The 17,465-nt window shown below is 32.4% G+C and overlaps 3 protein-coding genes across 4 annotated transcripts; all 3 read left to right on the top strand.

The window, feature by feature from the left end:
* Positions 1-573: 573 nt before the first annotated feature.
* Positions 574-6,643, top strand: LOC145043698 (nucleolar protein). Its single transcript, XM_078992420.1, has 25 exons — positions 574-775; positions 874-1,035; positions 1,136-1,301; positions 1,400-1,516; positions 1,598-1,728; positions 1,821-1,980; positions 2,064-2,131; positions 2,242-2,340; positions 2,424-2,539; positions 2,620-2,794; positions 2,874-2,981; positions 3,086-3,161; positions 3,245-3,388; positions 3,489-3,599; positions 3,684-3,796; positions 3,886-3,968; positions 4,059-4,183; positions 4,291-4,411; positions 4,503-4,737; positions 4,817-4,942; positions 5,575-5,667; positions 5,755-5,860; positions 5,945-6,078; positions 6,163-6,249; positions 6,345-6,643. The coding sequence occupies exons 1-25, from the start codon at positions 617-619 to the stop codon at positions 6,465-6,467; spliced, it is 3,138 nt and encodes a 1,045-aa protein (XP_078848546.1). The 5' UTR covers positions 574-616; the 3' UTR covers positions 6,468-6,643.
* A 2,342-nt stretch (positions 6,644-8,985) lies between these two features.
* TTN5 (ADP-ribosylation factor family protein) lies at positions 8,986-10,689 on the top strand. Its single transcript, XM_078992421.1, has 5 exons — positions 8,986-9,278; positions 9,353-9,463; positions 9,897-10,059; positions 10,159-10,239; positions 10,404-10,689. The coding sequence occupies exons 1-5, from the start codon at positions 9,214-9,216 to the stop codon at positions 10,539-10,541; spliced, it is 558 nt and encodes a 185-aa protein (XP_078848547.1). The 5' UTR covers positions 8,986-9,213; the 3' UTR covers positions 10,542-10,689.
* A 792-nt stretch (positions 10,690-11,481) lies between these two features.
* On the top strand, positions 11,482-16,680 carry LOC145043700 (vacuolar sorting protein 39-like). 2 transcript variants are annotated; one of them, XM_078992422.1, is made up of 12 exons: positions 11,482-11,970; positions 12,061-12,272; positions 12,364-12,495; positions 12,600-12,743; positions 12,857-12,969; positions 13,051-13,459; positions 13,558-13,887; positions 13,975-14,196; positions 14,273-14,515; positions 14,605-15,057; positions 16,008-16,106; positions 16,188-16,680. In XM_078992422.1, the coding sequence occupies exons 1-12, from the start codon at positions 11,535-11,537 to the stop codon at positions 16,386-16,388; spliced, it is 2,994 nt and encodes a 997-aa protein (XP_078848548.1). In that variant the 5' UTR covers positions 11,482-11,534; the 3' UTR covers positions 16,389-16,680. The 2 variants fall into 2 exon arrangements, with proteins under 2 accessions (XP_078848548.1, XP_078848549.1); XM_078992423.1 differs by having other exon boundaries at positions 11,839-11,999.
* The last annotated feature ends 785 nt before the right edge of the window (positions 16,681-17,465 follow it).

A 17,465-nucleotide genomic window follows, 5' to 3' on the forward strand; every position in this document is an offset into this window, starting at 1 on the left:
TTTTTATTCCTATAATACCTCTGACCGAATTAATTAAGATACCCCTCCTTTTTTTGTCTACTTATTTTCAAAAACATCATTTTGCATCTTGACCCTTCTTTTTTTGATCCAACGTTCCACCTTTAGTTCTCGGATTATCGGGAAACTTTGAGTTCTCAAATGATCATTTCTCTCACTCTCACTCTCACTCTCTCTCTCTCTCTCTATATATATATATATATATATATATATATATATATATATAATAAATTTGTTATATTTAATTAGAATTTAAAAGATATCAAAAATTTTAAATGTATATAATAATAGTAAAAATATTCCTTTATAATATAATATATGGTATTTTTATAATATAATTTACAATATGATTGGTATTTATATTTAAAAAAAATAATAATAATAAATAAATAAATAAATAAAAACACTAATTGGGTTATTTGGTAAATCATGGGCCTGAAGTTGCTTCCATTCGTACTTATAGTGTATATATTAATATGACCCAATACGATTTAAAAGCTATCCATGAAAGCCCAATATATATGAACGTCAGTTAAAACCCCTTATACAACCGCCAATCTCATTCTCTCTGCCGTTTCTGCCACTACTACCGACCGCCATGGCTGCTTCCGATGACTACACAGACACCATGAACTTAAAAATCGCAGAGCTAATGAAGGAAGTCCAGCTCGATTACTCTTCTACAACTACTAAAACCATCAACGATGCCATTTCCTCTATCAAAAAACGCATCAATAAAATCCCTGAAGACATACAGGTGCTTAAACCTTAACCTTAAACCCTAAACCCTAAACCCAAACTATTAGTTTGTGATAATTTGGTATTAATTTTTTTCTGAATTTGTGAATTTGCTAGGTTAAGGCCGATTTGGCTCCGAAATTTATTAAAGATATTGGTGCAGACAAGGTCGAATTCAAGTTCAAAAGGCCTACATCGATTAATGTTGGTGGAAGCTATTCGATTCAATGTATCGTGAAGCCTGATGTAAATGTTGATCTTTACATACGGTTGCCGAAGGTAATTATATGTATTGTGCTAATACTAATTACTAAGAGCAGTCATGTGAATTTATCTGTTATAGTTCTGGAGAAAATAATGCTGTATTTATGTTTTGCAGGAGTGCTTTCATGAGAAAGACTTCTTGAATCATCGGTACCATGGCAAACGATGCCTGTATCTTTGCATAATTAAAAAGTATTTGGAATCTTCTTCCATAGCTCAAAAAGTAGAATGGGCCTTCTTTCAAAATGAAGCCAGAAAACCTGTTCTTGTTGTCTATCCTGGTCAGTAACTTGATTTCTCATTCTATCTTTCTGTTTTGTAACTTCTCAGTCTTTTCAACACTAGTTTTGTTGATAGAAATGTTCTCTACATATTGTAGCTGTGAAGTCTACTGGAATTCCAGGGTTTTCTGTAAGGTTGATTCCAACAGCTGAATCCCTTTTTAATGTCCAAAAGTTAAACATAGAGCGCAACAATCTTCATGTTTTGAGCCAAGGTAGCACCTTTTATCATCTAAATACATCTTAATTTATCATTTTGTGATTATTTTCACCTTATGAACTTATCTACTCTTAAGGTGATTCTGAAGCTACTCCTGTGTACAACAACAGTATATTAGAGGACATGTTTATAGAACATGGTGCAGAGTTTGTCAGCAAGGCTTTCAATGGATGGAAAGCTTTAGGAGAAGCTTTAGTTTTGCTAAAAGTATGATAACCTTTATTTAAATTCTAACTGTTCATGCACCATATCCATGATTTTGTGAAAGAAATTTATCTTTTTCTTTTAAATGATTTCAGGTGTGGGCCCGACAGAGAAGTTCTCTACACACTTATGACTCCTTAAATGGCTACCTTATCTCAATCTTAGTGGCATACCTTGCCTCAGAATCTGGTAAATTTCGCATTAACAAAGCAATGACAACAATGCAGATCTTTCGTATCGCATTGGATTTTATGGGTATGTTTATCTCCTTATGGAAATTCAGTAATTTAATAGATTTTAAACTTATATTGCTAAAGTTCTGATTTTGAAATTTTCAGCCACCTCTAAGTTATGGGGCACTGGGATTTTCTTCAAGCCTCAAGGAGGAGATGATATGTCAAAGGAGGTATGATAGTATCAATGATAACAAGTTAACAACACTCTCTCATGTTCTTGAGATTTTTCTTGTTTTGTTTTACGTAGAGTTTTATTTTGCTCTCAATTTTTATTTTGTAGGAAAGGAAGAGATATGTACAGTATTTTCCTGCAGTTATATGTGATTTATCAGCTCATTTCAATCTAGCATACCGAATGACAAAGAGTGGTTTGATTGAGGTACACCTAACACCTCATTATCATTTTTTATATCCCCAAAGACAAAAGACATATACACCCCTAATGTTTTCTCTGAGTTTCAGCTTCAAGAGGAGGCTGCTTTGGCACTCAAATGTATTGATAAATGCAAAGAAGGGGGATTTGTTGAACTATTTATGACCAAGATTGATTTTCCTGCTAAATTCGACTATTGCATGAGGTAACTCAATCATACCCTTTTCTCCATTTCTTCCAATATTTTGATATTCTCCATTTATTCTTTCATCTATGCTGTTTTAGATTGAACTTAAAGGGGAAGGCTGAAGTATCTACACAAGGGTTCTGTTTAGATAATGAATCTTGGAGACTTTATGAGAGAAAGCTTCATTCTTTGCTTGTAGAAGGCTTAGGAGAAAGAGCAAAGTTTATACGTGTGACCTGGCGAAATACATCATCAACACACAATATGAATGATGTGTGTTATTTGATTGATTGATTTCATGTATGTGATTATACTTATAATTACAATAATGACATCATTATTATAATTCTAGGGTTTGTCAGTGCTTGATAAAGAGCCATTAATAGTTGGAATTTCAATAAGCCTGCCAGAAGCCTTTGATGAGTATACACGTGGGCCCTTTTTTGGGAACAAAGAAGAGGTATTTGACTATTTTGTATAATGAATTTATATTGATAGTTTGATACACACAATCACAATCACATATGCTAATTGTATTATTATCTTTATTTTATATTTTTGTAGGCTTTGAAGTTCAGAAAGTTTTGGGGAGATAAAGCAGAGTTGTATCAATTTAAAAGTGGCACCAGGGAATGTGTTTGTAAGTAATTTCCTTCAAACTCTTACAACTTTTTTCTTTTTTCTTTCTGCAAATTTAATATATAAAATTTCCTATTTTGGTAGTGTGGAAATGCATCCCTTCAAAGAGATATCATATTATAAAATGGGTTGCTGAGTATGTGCTTAATCGACACCTGTCATTGACACAAGAAAACATTACACATGCTGTTGACCAACTTGACTTTTCATTGGTTCATGATGATGGAGGTAACAATAACATTAACACTTATCAATATCACACACACACACACACACAGAGACACAATTTCATCATTCCAAATATTCAGATTTTCATCATGTGATACAGATTTAGCTTCAGATGGAAGTTTGATTGAAAGCTTTGGAACTCTGTCTAAACGTTTACGCCTTTTAAGTGATGTTCCTTTGTCAATCACCAGTGTGCAGCCTCTAGACTCAGGTTAATTTTGTAATTTTGTAATTTATAATTTAATATCTGAATATTTATCTCAAATTTCATATATTTCATATGTAATATTCACAGCTTTTAGACATACATCTGTTTTTCCTCCAAGACCTCATCCTTTAGCAAATGGAACAAAAGTTGGAAATAAAATCATATCAACATGTATACCATCTCTTGAAGTTATGATTCAGGTTCTAACTTTGAGATTTTTTTTTTTTTTCTTCATATTTGAATAATCTTATGGAGTTAAATTTAATTAATTCATTTGTGTAAAATGTAGTTGGAAGGTTCAGGAAACTGGCCAATGGATGATGTGGCAATTGAGAAAACAAAATCTGCTTTCTTGTTAAGAATTGGAGAATGGTGAGTTGAAAACTTGAAATATTATGTTTCTTTTTTTTTTAGTATGATATGGAAAATGATTTTGATTTATGTTGTATTTATATTTTATAGTCTTGAGAAGGATTATGGAATGAAATATTCTCCATATGAAGAAGGTGTTGATGTTTTTATGTCTGGATACGTTTTTCGCTTGAAGATTTTGCATGAGAGAGGACTTGATTTGTTAAATGGACAATGTAAGAAAATGTTTTTCATTTTCATTTTGAAATTCAATGAAAGGTTAAAAATAAAAACTTGGTAGAATTTAGAAACATAATGATTTGGATTTTGTCTTTTAATGCAGCTGAAAGTAATCAAGTAAAGAGAGTTTCATCAATTGACAAACATCTTTTTCTTAGAAGTCAACATTCCAGCATGATTAATGGTCTTTCAGGTCGTTATCCTTTATATGGACCAGTTGTTCAGTAAGTTTCTTCTTTTCACATTAACAAGGGCAAATTCGTAAAAAGTTGAAGACTCATTTAATGGTTTTAACCTTTGTTTTTTACTATGAAGGTTAGCAAAAAGATGGGTTTCTGCACATTTATTTTCAGCTTCTTTCATGGAGGAAGCAATTGAGCTTGTGGTTGCATCAATTTTTCAAAACTCATTACCATTTTCAGCTCCTTGTTCACGAATTTCTGGATTCATGAGGTTTTTGAGAATATTATCTGATCATGATTGGATGTTCACTCCTTTAATTGTTGATATAAATGAGGATATGACTCCAGATGATGAAAAAGAGATCAATGTAAGCAATCTGCAATCACTTTGTTTACTATTTCTGACAGAAGTAGTTATAATTATTAATTATTTATTTTAATTTACAGGAAAAGTTTTTGTTAAGTAGAAAAGCTTATGAAGAAGGGACTGGAAGTGTAACATCTGCCATGTATTTAGCCACTGCTTATGATAAAGCATCTGAGACATGGACCACTTTGTCTCCAACTGTATCAGTAAGTGGCTTTTCACTGTTACTTATTTGCCCTTCTTTTTTCCTCCCAACTCGTCTCATATTAAAATTGAACATTGTGAAATTTGTTTTGGAATGTAAGGGTCAAATAGTCATTTAGTCGCATTCAGATGGTTTATATAGTTTAGAAAAGTAACAAACTTTTCATATCCATAAGTGGCTTTTCACTTTTACCTATTTGCCCTTCTTTTTTTCCTCCCAACTCCTCTCATATTAAAATTGAATATTGTGAAATGTGTTTTCGAAGGTAAGGGTAAAATGGTCATTTAGTCTCATTCAGACGGTTTATACAATATGGAAAAGAAACAAACATTTCGTATCCATAAGTGGCTTTTCACTTTTACCTATTTGCCCTTCTTTTTTCCTCCCACCTCCTCTCATATTAAAATTGAATATTGTGAAATGTGTTTTCGAAGGTAAGGGTAAAATGGTCATTTAGTTTCATTCAGACGGTTTATACAGGCTAGAAAAGAAACAAACATTTCATATCCATAAGTGGCTTTTTGCATTTACCCATCCGCCCTTCTTTTTTCCGTCCAACTCCTCTTGTTTTGGAATGTAAGGGTAAAATGGTCATTTAGTCTCATTCATCTTTTTGAACTTCTGATGTGATAGGAGGTGAAAAGGTTGGGAGTTTATGCAAGAAGTAGTTCAAACTTGCTGACTAAACTAATTATGCAAGATCAGGTGGATTCTTATGGATGGGAGGTGAGTTTTGAGTTATTTACTTTTTATTTATTTAATTTTTATTTATTTATTTATATGTTAATGAAGATAATGAATGTTGTTTTGCAGTGTATATTTAGAACTCCATTGAACAACTATGATGCAGTGATTCTTGTACATAGAGAAAAACTATCTTACCCTGAACGCCTTCTCTTCCCATCTGAACTTAATCATGGTATAATAATTATAAATAAATCTCTTCATTCGTATGATGGAATCAGGGAATGAATGGAATGACTGATTCCATTCCTTTGAACAGGGAAGCTTGTGGCACAAGGAAAAGCAAGCAAGGCTTTTCAGCCTCTTTTATTGACCAACAGTAAGACAAAGAATCCTCAAGATCAGTTATACATCAACTTTGATCCCTTAATGTGTTATATCAAACACTTGGAGGCAAGTAACAAAAAAAAAAATCTTTAAATTCATTTTTAAAATTTATTTTAATAACTGATTATTTTTAATCATTGCTATTTGCAGAGTGCTTTTCCAGATAAGTTTAAGCTGTGGTATGATTCATTAGGTGGTGATGCAATTGGGCTCACATGGGAAAAAGAGAACTCAAAGGTAAAATTAATATGCATGAAAAAACTAGTTTTTTTTTTTTGCATAAATTGGGAAAAGGGTGTATAATTACGTATTTACCCTTATTGGTTTTTCAGAAGAGGAGGCGGGAAGATGATGGGGATGTAAAGAAGAGTGTGAGGGATACTTTGAAAGATGTTGGTGAAGTTGGAAAAGGATTTGTGAAGAGTGTTTATTTGCTAAAAGAACCAACAAGGTAATAAGGAGATTGAAGGAGGATGCCTTTATTTACCACCGAGTTAATGTTGTAGACTTGTAGTAGTAGTAGTAGTACCTCGATTTTGAAATATTGAAGGGGGTGAGTTTGACTATAATTTATTGATTATATGTAAAAAAATTGGTGTTTTTGGAAATTTTACTTGAGAGGTTTTTACAAGAGCACGGCAAGTAATGATCCGAATGTTTTTGAGTAAGATTTAAATAATAGTTTCATCTAATTTCCAACTATTTGTAGACATGACAAACGTGTCTTGTCAAAACAGTAAATGGGTTGAGGGGGCTTGACTATAACACGACCTGTTTAATTATCGTGTCGTATCAATCTGTTTATTTTTGTGTTGGGTTTTAGATTAGTTTTAGTTTTTAAAATGTGTTGGTATCATGTAAGGTGTAAGGTTGAAACACTAAACATGTTGAAGGAGTGATACTTCGGTAGGCAAATAGAAAAACAGTACTACTAGTTGGTAGGCGGAATTATTAAATTCATAGTAAGTTAGAGGACAAAATGAAAAGAGTATCATTTTGGGGAGGTGGAGGGGAAAGATTGTGAGGAGAGATATGGTTTTGGTTTTGGGTTATTCTATTTTATCTAAATAATTAAAACTTGTATATAAATAAACGTGTTATTTTTTAATTGTAATTGAATTAAAATTATCTTCACTTTATATGTTTATTTAAATGAATTGAAATATCTTATTCAAATCTATTTATTTCTTGTTGAGTTATTGTTTCGTATCAGTTTTTGCCCACTCTGAACATAAGAAAAATATCACCCCATATTGCTTGGTTTCAAAAGAAAATAAGGATTTACAAAAATACAGGGACATTTTTTGTCACGTCATCAATATATTATACTTGCACATTATATATATATATATATATATATATATATATATATATATATATATATATATATATATATATATATATATATATATATATATATGATGTCATGGTATAAAAATTATTAATTTGAATTGTGTTATCATAATTCAAACACTTATTTCTATAAGGAATATATATTTTATGGTACAATGTTTTACTAAAAGGTATTTTGACAGTACAAACAATAAACAATGGGGGGGGGGGGGGGGGGGGGGGGGGGGGAACGATATGTTGAGTGTTGAGAATTAAAAAGATTTTTTTTTTTATAAATATTTTCATTTTATTACACCTATAATAAATACTAACCAACTACAATTTAATCCTATAAATATTATATCTTCTTTATACAACTTTCACACAACTATTTTACGAAACATTCTACACAAGCTCAATTGTAAAATTGGAATGTTTTTCATTTCCATCTTCAGACGCCGATTATATGTTTTTCAACATATTTTTTAAATAAAAACTGATACACTTTATCGGTTTGTACAATTTGTATCCGGTACCCGTCGCTATTTGATAACACTTTTGGAAATACAAAACAAATAAGCGCTCATCAATCTTCATCAAGATTTGAGAGAACACATATACCAAATGCAAGGGCCAAGGACAAGGAATACAATTTTTTATTATGTAATGTAAAATTTTAATTTGTATTATCTTATTTTTTTAATTTTAAAGATGCAAAATTACTATGATGTTTATATGTTTAATTGATGTTATATTTTATGAAAGTCATTTTTGTATCTTATATAAATGTTGTATTTAAACAATATTAATAAATAATATATATGATGTAGAGTAGTGAATATTTTCTAAGTATGCAGTGTAGAAATGAAAATAATGTAATACCGAGGTGACAACATTTTTTAATGTGGACGGGAAATATGCATACTCAAAACCTTAGACCGACCGATATATTCACAACAAAATGAGTTTGTGGCCATGGTGACAAACCACCACGAGCGTGCACACCATCGTAGTGCATTGTGGTTGCTATGGTCGTAATGGACTGTGGTCACCACCACATGAGACAACATCCAAAACGTTTCTTTGACATTTTATATTTTCTTTCTATTTTTCGTGTCTTGATTGTAATATCTAATATGTAAACCACTATTAGTGTGGAAGAAGATGATAACATACATACCAAATGACCTTATAATAATTGAAAAATTGTTCTCTTTTCATAGGGTGTTTGTGATTGCTTATTTAACTTAATAGGTATTTTTTGATAAAAATACTTATTAGCTTATGTGATGAAAAAAATAATAATTTATATTGTTTTTTTTTTTTTTTTTTTTTTTTTTTTTTTTTTTTTTTTTTTAAATATTCATACAGGCTTATAGTCATTTTGATAGCTTATTAGCTTAAAAATATTGTTTTTTTTTTTTTTTAAAATATTCATACAGGCTTATTATTAGCTTATAGTTATTTTGATAAAAATAAGTTACAAGTATTTTTAAAAAATAAGGAGAAAGTTATTTTTTTATAAACTAATTTTTTTAAGATAGTAAATAATTATTTTCAAAAACACTTTTCAAATTTCAAAACATTTTTTAATAAAGTCGATAAAAGAAATTTAAATTTACGATGATCAAAAGGAGTGACATTGAAATCAAATCCAACATTCCAACCTACGAGCTTATTACAGGTTAAGAAGGTAGCTGCCTCCCCCTGCGCCTGATGCTCAGCGATTGTGTCCAAGAACTCCCTGATTTCAACCCTCAAGATCAATTAAAGCCCCTGCGATCCTCGGCATCTGGATTTTTTTCTGCGACTGCGATTCTCGCCATCTGATTACCTCCGATCCTTTCCTGCGAGGGTTTTTCACCTAAGATGGGGCTCCTCAGCATCATTCGGAAGATCAAGAGGAAAGAAAAAGAAATGCGCATTCTTATGGTGTATGTAATCGTTTTCTCTCCTAATACAATTATACATTTGCTTGTGTTAGTATAATTCATCATTGAATCAACAGTGGACTTGATAATTCGGGAAAGACAACAATCGTATTGAAAATCAACGGCGAAGACACCAGTGTTATCAGCCCTACTCTTGGCTTCAACATCAAAACCATGACCTATGATAAGTATAAGCTCTCGCTCTCTGTTACACACACACACACACACACACACTTTTCCTTTGATTCTGTGATTCGCTGCTATTTTACCTATTTTTCTTTTCATTGCTCCATGTCTTCGTGATGTCAAATGCAGAATGAACACTTACGCACAAAATCTTTGAAAATTGCCAATGTCATCTCATTCCCCCATTGTATAATGTTATTTACAGAAGTTACTACAAGTACATTGATGATTGAAAATGAAAACTAATTCACCCGTTTACTTTGAAATGATTAGAAATCAGAATCATATTGTAGCTAGCAAAATCAATTTAGAGTGTTTTTCTCTCTTCTTTTAACTAACTACATGAGTTACCGATTACTGATTAGTTTGAGCATTAGCTTCATCATTGTATCCATGGAACCTGGTTTATTGTATTTAACTAAAAGCTAATGGTAGGTATACCCTTAACATATGGGATGTTGGAGGTCAAAAGACAATAAGATCTTACTGGAGAAATTACTTTGAGCAGACTGATGGATTGGTTTGGGTTGTAGACAGTTCGGATCTTAGAAGGCTGGATGATTGTAAATTTGAGCTGGATAATCTCTTAAAGGAAGAGGTATTTTTTTTTTACTTTCAAGTTTCATCTTGTTGTTGCATGAATTTGGAAATGAATCAAATCTTTATGAACCATTTATTTTTTGTGATGTTGATGCAGAGGTTATCAGGAGCTTCATTACTTGTTTTTGCTAATAAGCAGGATATTCAGGGTGCTCTTTCACCCAATGAAATAGCTAAAGTAAGCCCCTGTTTTTGTTTTTATTTTTCTCATTAAGTGATGTCTGGATAAAAAAATTCTCAACTTTCTCTATTAAGAGCAAAAAGAAACACCCAAAGTTTATTGGAAGCATTAATTAAAAGTTTAATTTGGGTGATTGATAATTGTGTGCAAAATCTTTAAAGGTATTGAATTTGGATGCAATGGATAAAACTCGACATTGGAGGATTGTTGGGTGCAGTGCTTACACAGGAGAGGGATTGTTGGAGGGATTTGATTGGTTGGTTCAAGACATTGCTTCACGTATTTATGTTCTTGATTAGTGGAAAACTTTGAAATGAAATTTGGAATTTATGTGGAGTATGATTAGGGTTTTTAGCCCTTGCTCAATTTGTTAAACTGTAATCATGAAATATGGAGGAATCCTATACATTAGTTTTTAGTTTTATATCTAAACATCTTTTTATGTCATTTTATATTTGTCATCTAACATATCAGTTATTTAGTTTATCATACAAAAGCTAGTTTTTTAGCTAAAATCTAGTTTGCCATACACAACCTTTACAAAAACCATAAATGAGCACAAACCTTTGATTTTGTAAATGAGATTTTTTTTTCTTGAGCTCTCAAACTTCCTATTGATGCAAAACCTCAAATATTCTACTATATACAAACTATTTCATAGCCAATATAAAAAGGTAAATCACAATATCTTCAAAACAAGTATTATAACGTTTACGTAAGTGTATTTTTACATTTATACCACTAGAACAAACTGCATAAACTTGCTTTCTATAATTCTATACAACAACCCAACACACTTGGATACAATTTCAAGGGTACATACATGATTTCACTTTCATTTGTTTTTGAGAAATTAAATATCTTTCTATATTTTATTCCTACTATCCTCCTATCCATATTAAATGGTAACAGAGATTAAAATATTATCAATATAATTAAATGTAGCACATATCAACATTTGATATGATAAGAAGATAAGTAAAAATAAAATGTAAAGGATATTTAATTTCTCTTTGTTTTTTTGTATAGAGTCTCATTCGGGGTTTAAAGATATTTTTTGCCATTACCTATTTATTATAACTTTAGTCACAAAAAAAAAAACAAAGCGGTTAGTATTGTGCATCATGTGATTGTACTATGATGCTTATAAGCATGTACGAGAGTAACCGCCATCCATAACCGAACGAGGCAGTTGCTGATATTTATAGTACGCCTCATACGGCGTCGTTGTGGAAACAACCTGACTAAGGTTATGTTCATCGTTGCTCATAATTTGAAGGAGCAACACAAAAATGGTGCACACTGCATACGATTCTCGCGAATTGCTCAATGATTGTCCGAAGAAGATCAATGCCGTCGAATACTACGGCGCAAAGCTACTCCTCGCTTGCTCCGACGGATCTCTACAAATCTATGGTTCAGAATCCGCCAATCGATCTTCCTCCTCCGATCGCCTCTATCAAACGCTGGAACTCAAGAAGGAACTGTACGTGCTTGAAAGAAACGTCAATGGATTCTCGAAGAAACAGGTGTGGTCAATGGAGGTATTGGCGTCAAGAGAGCTTTTGCTGTCTCTATCTGAGTCAATTGCGATCCATAGGTTACCCAATTTGGAGCCGCTAACGGTGATTTCGAAGGCAAAAGGAGCCAGTGCATATTCATGGGAAGATCGCAGAGGGTTCTTGTGCTTCGCTAGGCAAAAAAGAGTTTGCATTTTCAGACACGATGGTGAATTTCTGTTTGATTTGCAATTGAGAGTAAGTGCAAATGTGAATTTCTGAACTATACATTTACCCTAAATCTGTTTTATATCTGTAGGAGTGAGGGGATTCGTGGAGGTGAAAGAATTTGGTGTTCCAGATACAGTCAGATCAATGTCTTGGTGTGGGGAAAACATATGTGTGGGAGTTAGAAGAGAATACACGATACTGAATGCCACAAATGGTGCACTATACGAGATCTTCCCATGGGGGAGGATTGCTCCACCTGTAATGGTGCCTCTTCCATCGGGAGAACTTCTTCTAGGGAAGGTACTATGCATTCTCATCGTTTTAAATGCCATCAAAGGATCATAATCACATCATATATGAACATGAACTAATGATCTGACATTTTTGTCAGGATAACCTTGGTGTGCTTGTAGACCAAAATGGTAAGCTCATTCAAGAAGGCAGAATTTGTTGGTCTGAGCCCCCTTCAAGAGTTGTCATTCAGAAACCATATGTTATTGCACTTTTACCAAAACACATTGAGGTATCTCAACAATCTACACCACCAAATTGAATACTACTTTCTTAATTCCATTGTTATCTTGAAATATCAGTATCTACACATTCTATTCCACCTGAATCTTTCAGATACGCTCTTTGAGAGTCCCATACCCACTGATACAAACCATTGTTCTACGCAATGTACGCCATATTCAACAAGGAAATAATGGGATTATCGTTTCCTTGGAAAGATGTTTATTTGGATTGTTCCCTGTTCCTCTTGGTGCACAGGTTTGTTTCATACTAATCAAAATAGTTCTGTATGCAATCTTATGTAAATTGTATGCTTCTTTTATCTTAAAGATCACTGGAAGTGTATGCAAATTACTGTATGTTTAATGCAGATTGTACAACTGACAGCATCTGGAAACTTTGAAGAAGCTTTAGTATTATGTAAGATGCTTCCACCAGAAGATTCAAGTCTACGAGCCTCAAAGGAGCAATCAATTCATATCAGGTAATTATAAATTTATAATTAACCTGAATACTTTTGATTATGGATAATGATAATCACCTGTTTTTTTGTCCAATTCTACAGATATGCACACTATCTGTTTGAAAACGATAGCTATGAAGAAGCCATGTATCATTTTGCCGCATCGCAAGTGGAAATAACCTATGTGCTTTCTTTATATCCATCTATTGTTCTTCCCAAACCAGTTGACAAAAGTACTGATGTTAGTGGGGAGTCAACCTTATCAAGAGTCAACTCTGGTACAACTGAATACTATACAGACAGTTCTCCAAGTTCTCAAATCAGTCAAATGGAATCTGATGACATTCCTGCTCTTGAACCCAAGAAAATGAACCACAATACTTTAACAGCTCTCATAAAATATTTGAAAAAAAAGAGGCCCAACATTGTTGGAAAGGCTGCTGCTGAAGGCACTGAGGAAGTTGTTTCAGATGCTGTGGGCCAGACTACACGTTCCAAGAAATCAAACAAGGTAAATCAACTCTAATAACTTAACCTTTTGTCCTTTTCCACATGGGTAAAAAAAATTTGAACTTTTTTTGTAATTTTGATTTCTTTTTGTGTTTTTAGGGACGAGTGAATATTCCTACTGATTCTGGTGCTAGAGAGATAGCAGGAATATGTGACACTGCACTTCTGCAAGCTTTACTTTTGACTGGTCAAATTGTTGCTGTTTTGGAATTACTCAAGGGTTTTAACTACTGTGATATGAAGATATGTGAGGAGCTGTTGCAGAAAGGAAATCATGATGTTTGTTTGTTAGGGCTTTATAAATACAACTCAATGCATCGTGAAGCTCTTAAACTTCTTCATGAATTAGTGGAGGATTCCAAATTAGATCAACCCAAAATCACCACCAAGAATAAGTTCAAACCTGAGATGATAATCGACTATCTCAAAGTAACTTCATACTTCTCTTATTATGTCAAACACAAATCAAGACAAATTTTTTTCTGTATTGATGTTTTTGATGGTTTTCATATGCAGCCTCTATGTGGGATTGATCATATGCTTGTGTTAGAATTCTCAACATTTGTTCTTGAAAGTTGTCCTACAAAAACAATTGAGCTTTTTCTATCAGGAAATATCCCTGCAGATTTGGTTAATTCTTACCTAAAACAACATGCTCCTACCTTACGTGCCACATATTTGGAACAAATGCTTTCAATGAATGAAGATGGAATCTCACCACATCTTCAAAATGAAATGGTAATTCATTTCATTTATTAACACGAAATTTAACTTTTAACTCTTATGTGAATGAAGTTATGATTTTATTTTGTAGGTGCAAATTTATCTTTCAGAAGTGCTTGATTGGCATGCTGACCTCACTGCTCAAAACAAGTGGGATGAAAAACTGTATATTCCACCAAGGAGAAAACTCATAACTGCATTACAGGGTATTTCAGAATATAATCCTGAAGCTTTTTTAAAAAGAATCCCACCAGATGCTTTATATGAAGAAAGGGCAATCTTATTAGGAAAAATGAATCAGCATGAACTCGCATTATCCATATACGTTCATAAGGTATTATTTTGGTTGTTTTTTTTTTCTTTTTTACTTAATGGTTCAAAAGGGTAAAATGGTCATTTACTGGAACTCTGTTATGATTACAGCTTCATGTTCCTGAATCGGCCCTATCGTATTGTGATCGAGTATACGAGTTGGGAGGAGCTCATCAACAATATGGAAAAGCTCAAGGAAACATATACTTAACTTTAATGCAAGTTTACATGAACCCTAGAAAAACAACGAAAAACATCGAAAAAAGAATCACGAATTTGGTGACTTCATCGAGCACTGGTAATTTGAAGAGTGCGTGGTCATCAGTTAGGGGTAAAGGAAAAGGGTTAGGTAAGAAAATTGTAGAGATAGAAAGCGCGGAAGATTCTAGAATCAAAGCAAGTAGTGGTGAATCTGGGAGAAGTGATTATGATACAGATGATGTTATTGAGGAAAGAAGCTCAACAGTTATGCTTGATGAAGTGCTGGATGTATTAAGCCAGAGGTGGGATCGGCTTCATGGAGCGAAAACTGTTAGACTCTTGCCTAAAGAGACTAAGTTACAGGTTAGGTTACACTTATATTACAATTTACACCCCTCCTTTCTCTTCTATTGCCAAAAATGGCTAAAAACTATTTTCAATGGAAATAAAATACCATTTTAAAGTTTTTATAGGGTTTGATATCTGAGAGGTAAGGTACTACATATGAAAGTTGATCCAAATTGGTCACTATGACATGCTAGTTTACAGGTTACTTAAATTTTATTTTTTTATAATTTGGTCAAAGTTTTAATATTTGTTACGAATTTGGTCCTAACTTTTTACAAATGTGTACAAAACTTTTTTACGACTTTGGTTTTACATTTTTTTTACAAATTGGTTTTTTTCTTACAAATTAGTTTCTAAACATTTGTTTTCTAAATTTTTTACGTATTCATTTTTTAAATGGTTTTTATAACTTTTTTTTATAGGAATGTTTTTTTTTACAACTTCGCTTTTGTGAAAATGAATAAGTGTGCTTTTTACAAAATTTTACATGTTTTTTTGCCACAAACTTTCATGTTTTTTTTCACAACCTTTACATGCTTTTAACAAAAAAAAAGTTATATAAACAACTTTGTAAAAGAACGAATTTATAAACGAATATGTAAAGAAGGTGTTTTTACAACCTTTACATGCATAAAAGCAATACAAATTTTTTTTACAAAACAAATTTGCAAAAAAAAAAAAAAATCATGTAAAAACAAAATTAAAACAAAAGAAGCTGGACCAAATTCGTAACAAAAATTAAAACATGGACGAAAATTGTAATAAAGAAAAGTTGGGTAACATGTAAACATGCTATAGGAGGTCACCATGACCAATTTGAAACAATTTTCATAATATTAAAATATTAAAGTTGTGTAAAAAGAATGAAATTTTGGATACATTGAAACCAGTGACCAATTTATTAGGTTTAACCCTTACATGAGAAGCAAATATTTTAATTAAATGAAAGCACGTTGCTATTCCAGAGGTTGTTTCCATCGCTGGGACCACTCATGAAGAAGACGAGTGAATCATGTCGGAATTTTCAAGTGATCAAGAGTTTGAGACAATGTGAGAACCTACAGGTATATTTATATATGTTTAATTAATTAATTACCTTCTCGTGTTACATATAATACCATCCAAATACAAAACAATTTTTACAGGTTAAAGACGATCTGTATAAGCAAAGAAAAGGAGAATTGAAGATCACGAGTGATAGTGTATGTTCCCTTTGCAATAAAAAGATTGGAACGAGTGTTTTTGCGGTGTATCCGAATGGAAACACCATTGTCCACTTTGTTTGTTTTCGTGACTCGCAGAATATGAAAGCCACCAGAAAAGGATCCTTTTTAAGAAAGCGATAAAAACATGTTTTTTTCAACTCCAGATCATTGCCTAATTCAATAAGTTAAACGTCCAACAGGCTAAAGGCATTGTATATATATGGTTAATAATGTTTCTTTCATGTTCTAATCGAGCTTCAGTTTTGTTGGTTTTTTTTGTTTTGTTTTTTTTTTTTTTTTAGACACAATAAGCTTGTGAATTTGTATCTAATTTATGCAATATTCTTTATGCATTTTTTTAATTGTTGCAACAAGATGGTTTATTTTAGGACCAAAATGTGTAATACGTGTAAACTATGTTAATTGGTTGGAACCTGGTGAATTTTTTTTTTCACAAATCGGTTTGACAAGTTTACTATTATTGTATAATTGATAAGAAAAAAAATGGAAACATTACTCGATAGATAAGACTATGGTGGTGCTTATTCATTTGCCCTTTCAATTAGATTTGTAGATGGCAAACATCTTTTTAAGTTCGGCTTTTCATTTCATGTGAATAAAAGCCTATTGGTCGAGTTGTGAAATTCCGCACAAGAGGTCTATGGTTCAAACCATGACAGACCCTAATATTACTAATGTTTCGTGATTGACCTTTCATGTGGATCTGGAGGACGGGAAGGAGGGATACGTTGCTCAGCAGGACGATTTACCATTTTTTAGATATTCACAAGGGGATAATTTAGGCCATTTGTTATTGGATTGTATACATGGATGGGGCATAAATAATATTACAAGCATGCTCGTCGCTAACACAATTTCAAACGATAAGGTAAAAAAATTGTCTAAATATTATGACGGTGGAAACCATTTTCAGATAGGATGCATGACCCATATAGATAGGGTGCATGACCCATATCTTAAACATTATTGCCAAAGATGGGCTAAAAGGAAAAAACTACTATATGGATTATGTCCAAAAAAGTTGTTAGATATATAAGACAATCCATCTACAGAATTACAAAGTTTAAGAAATGTATGAAAGAGTATCAAATAGACTCGAAGAAGTTCTTGTGTAGTGATTATCCTATGAGATGAAACTCCACTTACAAGTTGTTGAAGATAGTCTTGGAGTTAAGAGAGACGTTTGTCGATGTGAAG

Source organism: Lactuca saligna, chromosome 4, assembly GCF_052625555.1.
Source record: "Lactuca saligna cultivar CGN05327 chromosome 4, ASM5262555v1, whole genome shotgun sequence".
NCBI classification, from domain to species: Eukaryota; Viridiplantae; Streptophyta; class Magnoliopsida; order Asterales; family Asteraceae; genus Lactuca; species Lactuca saligna.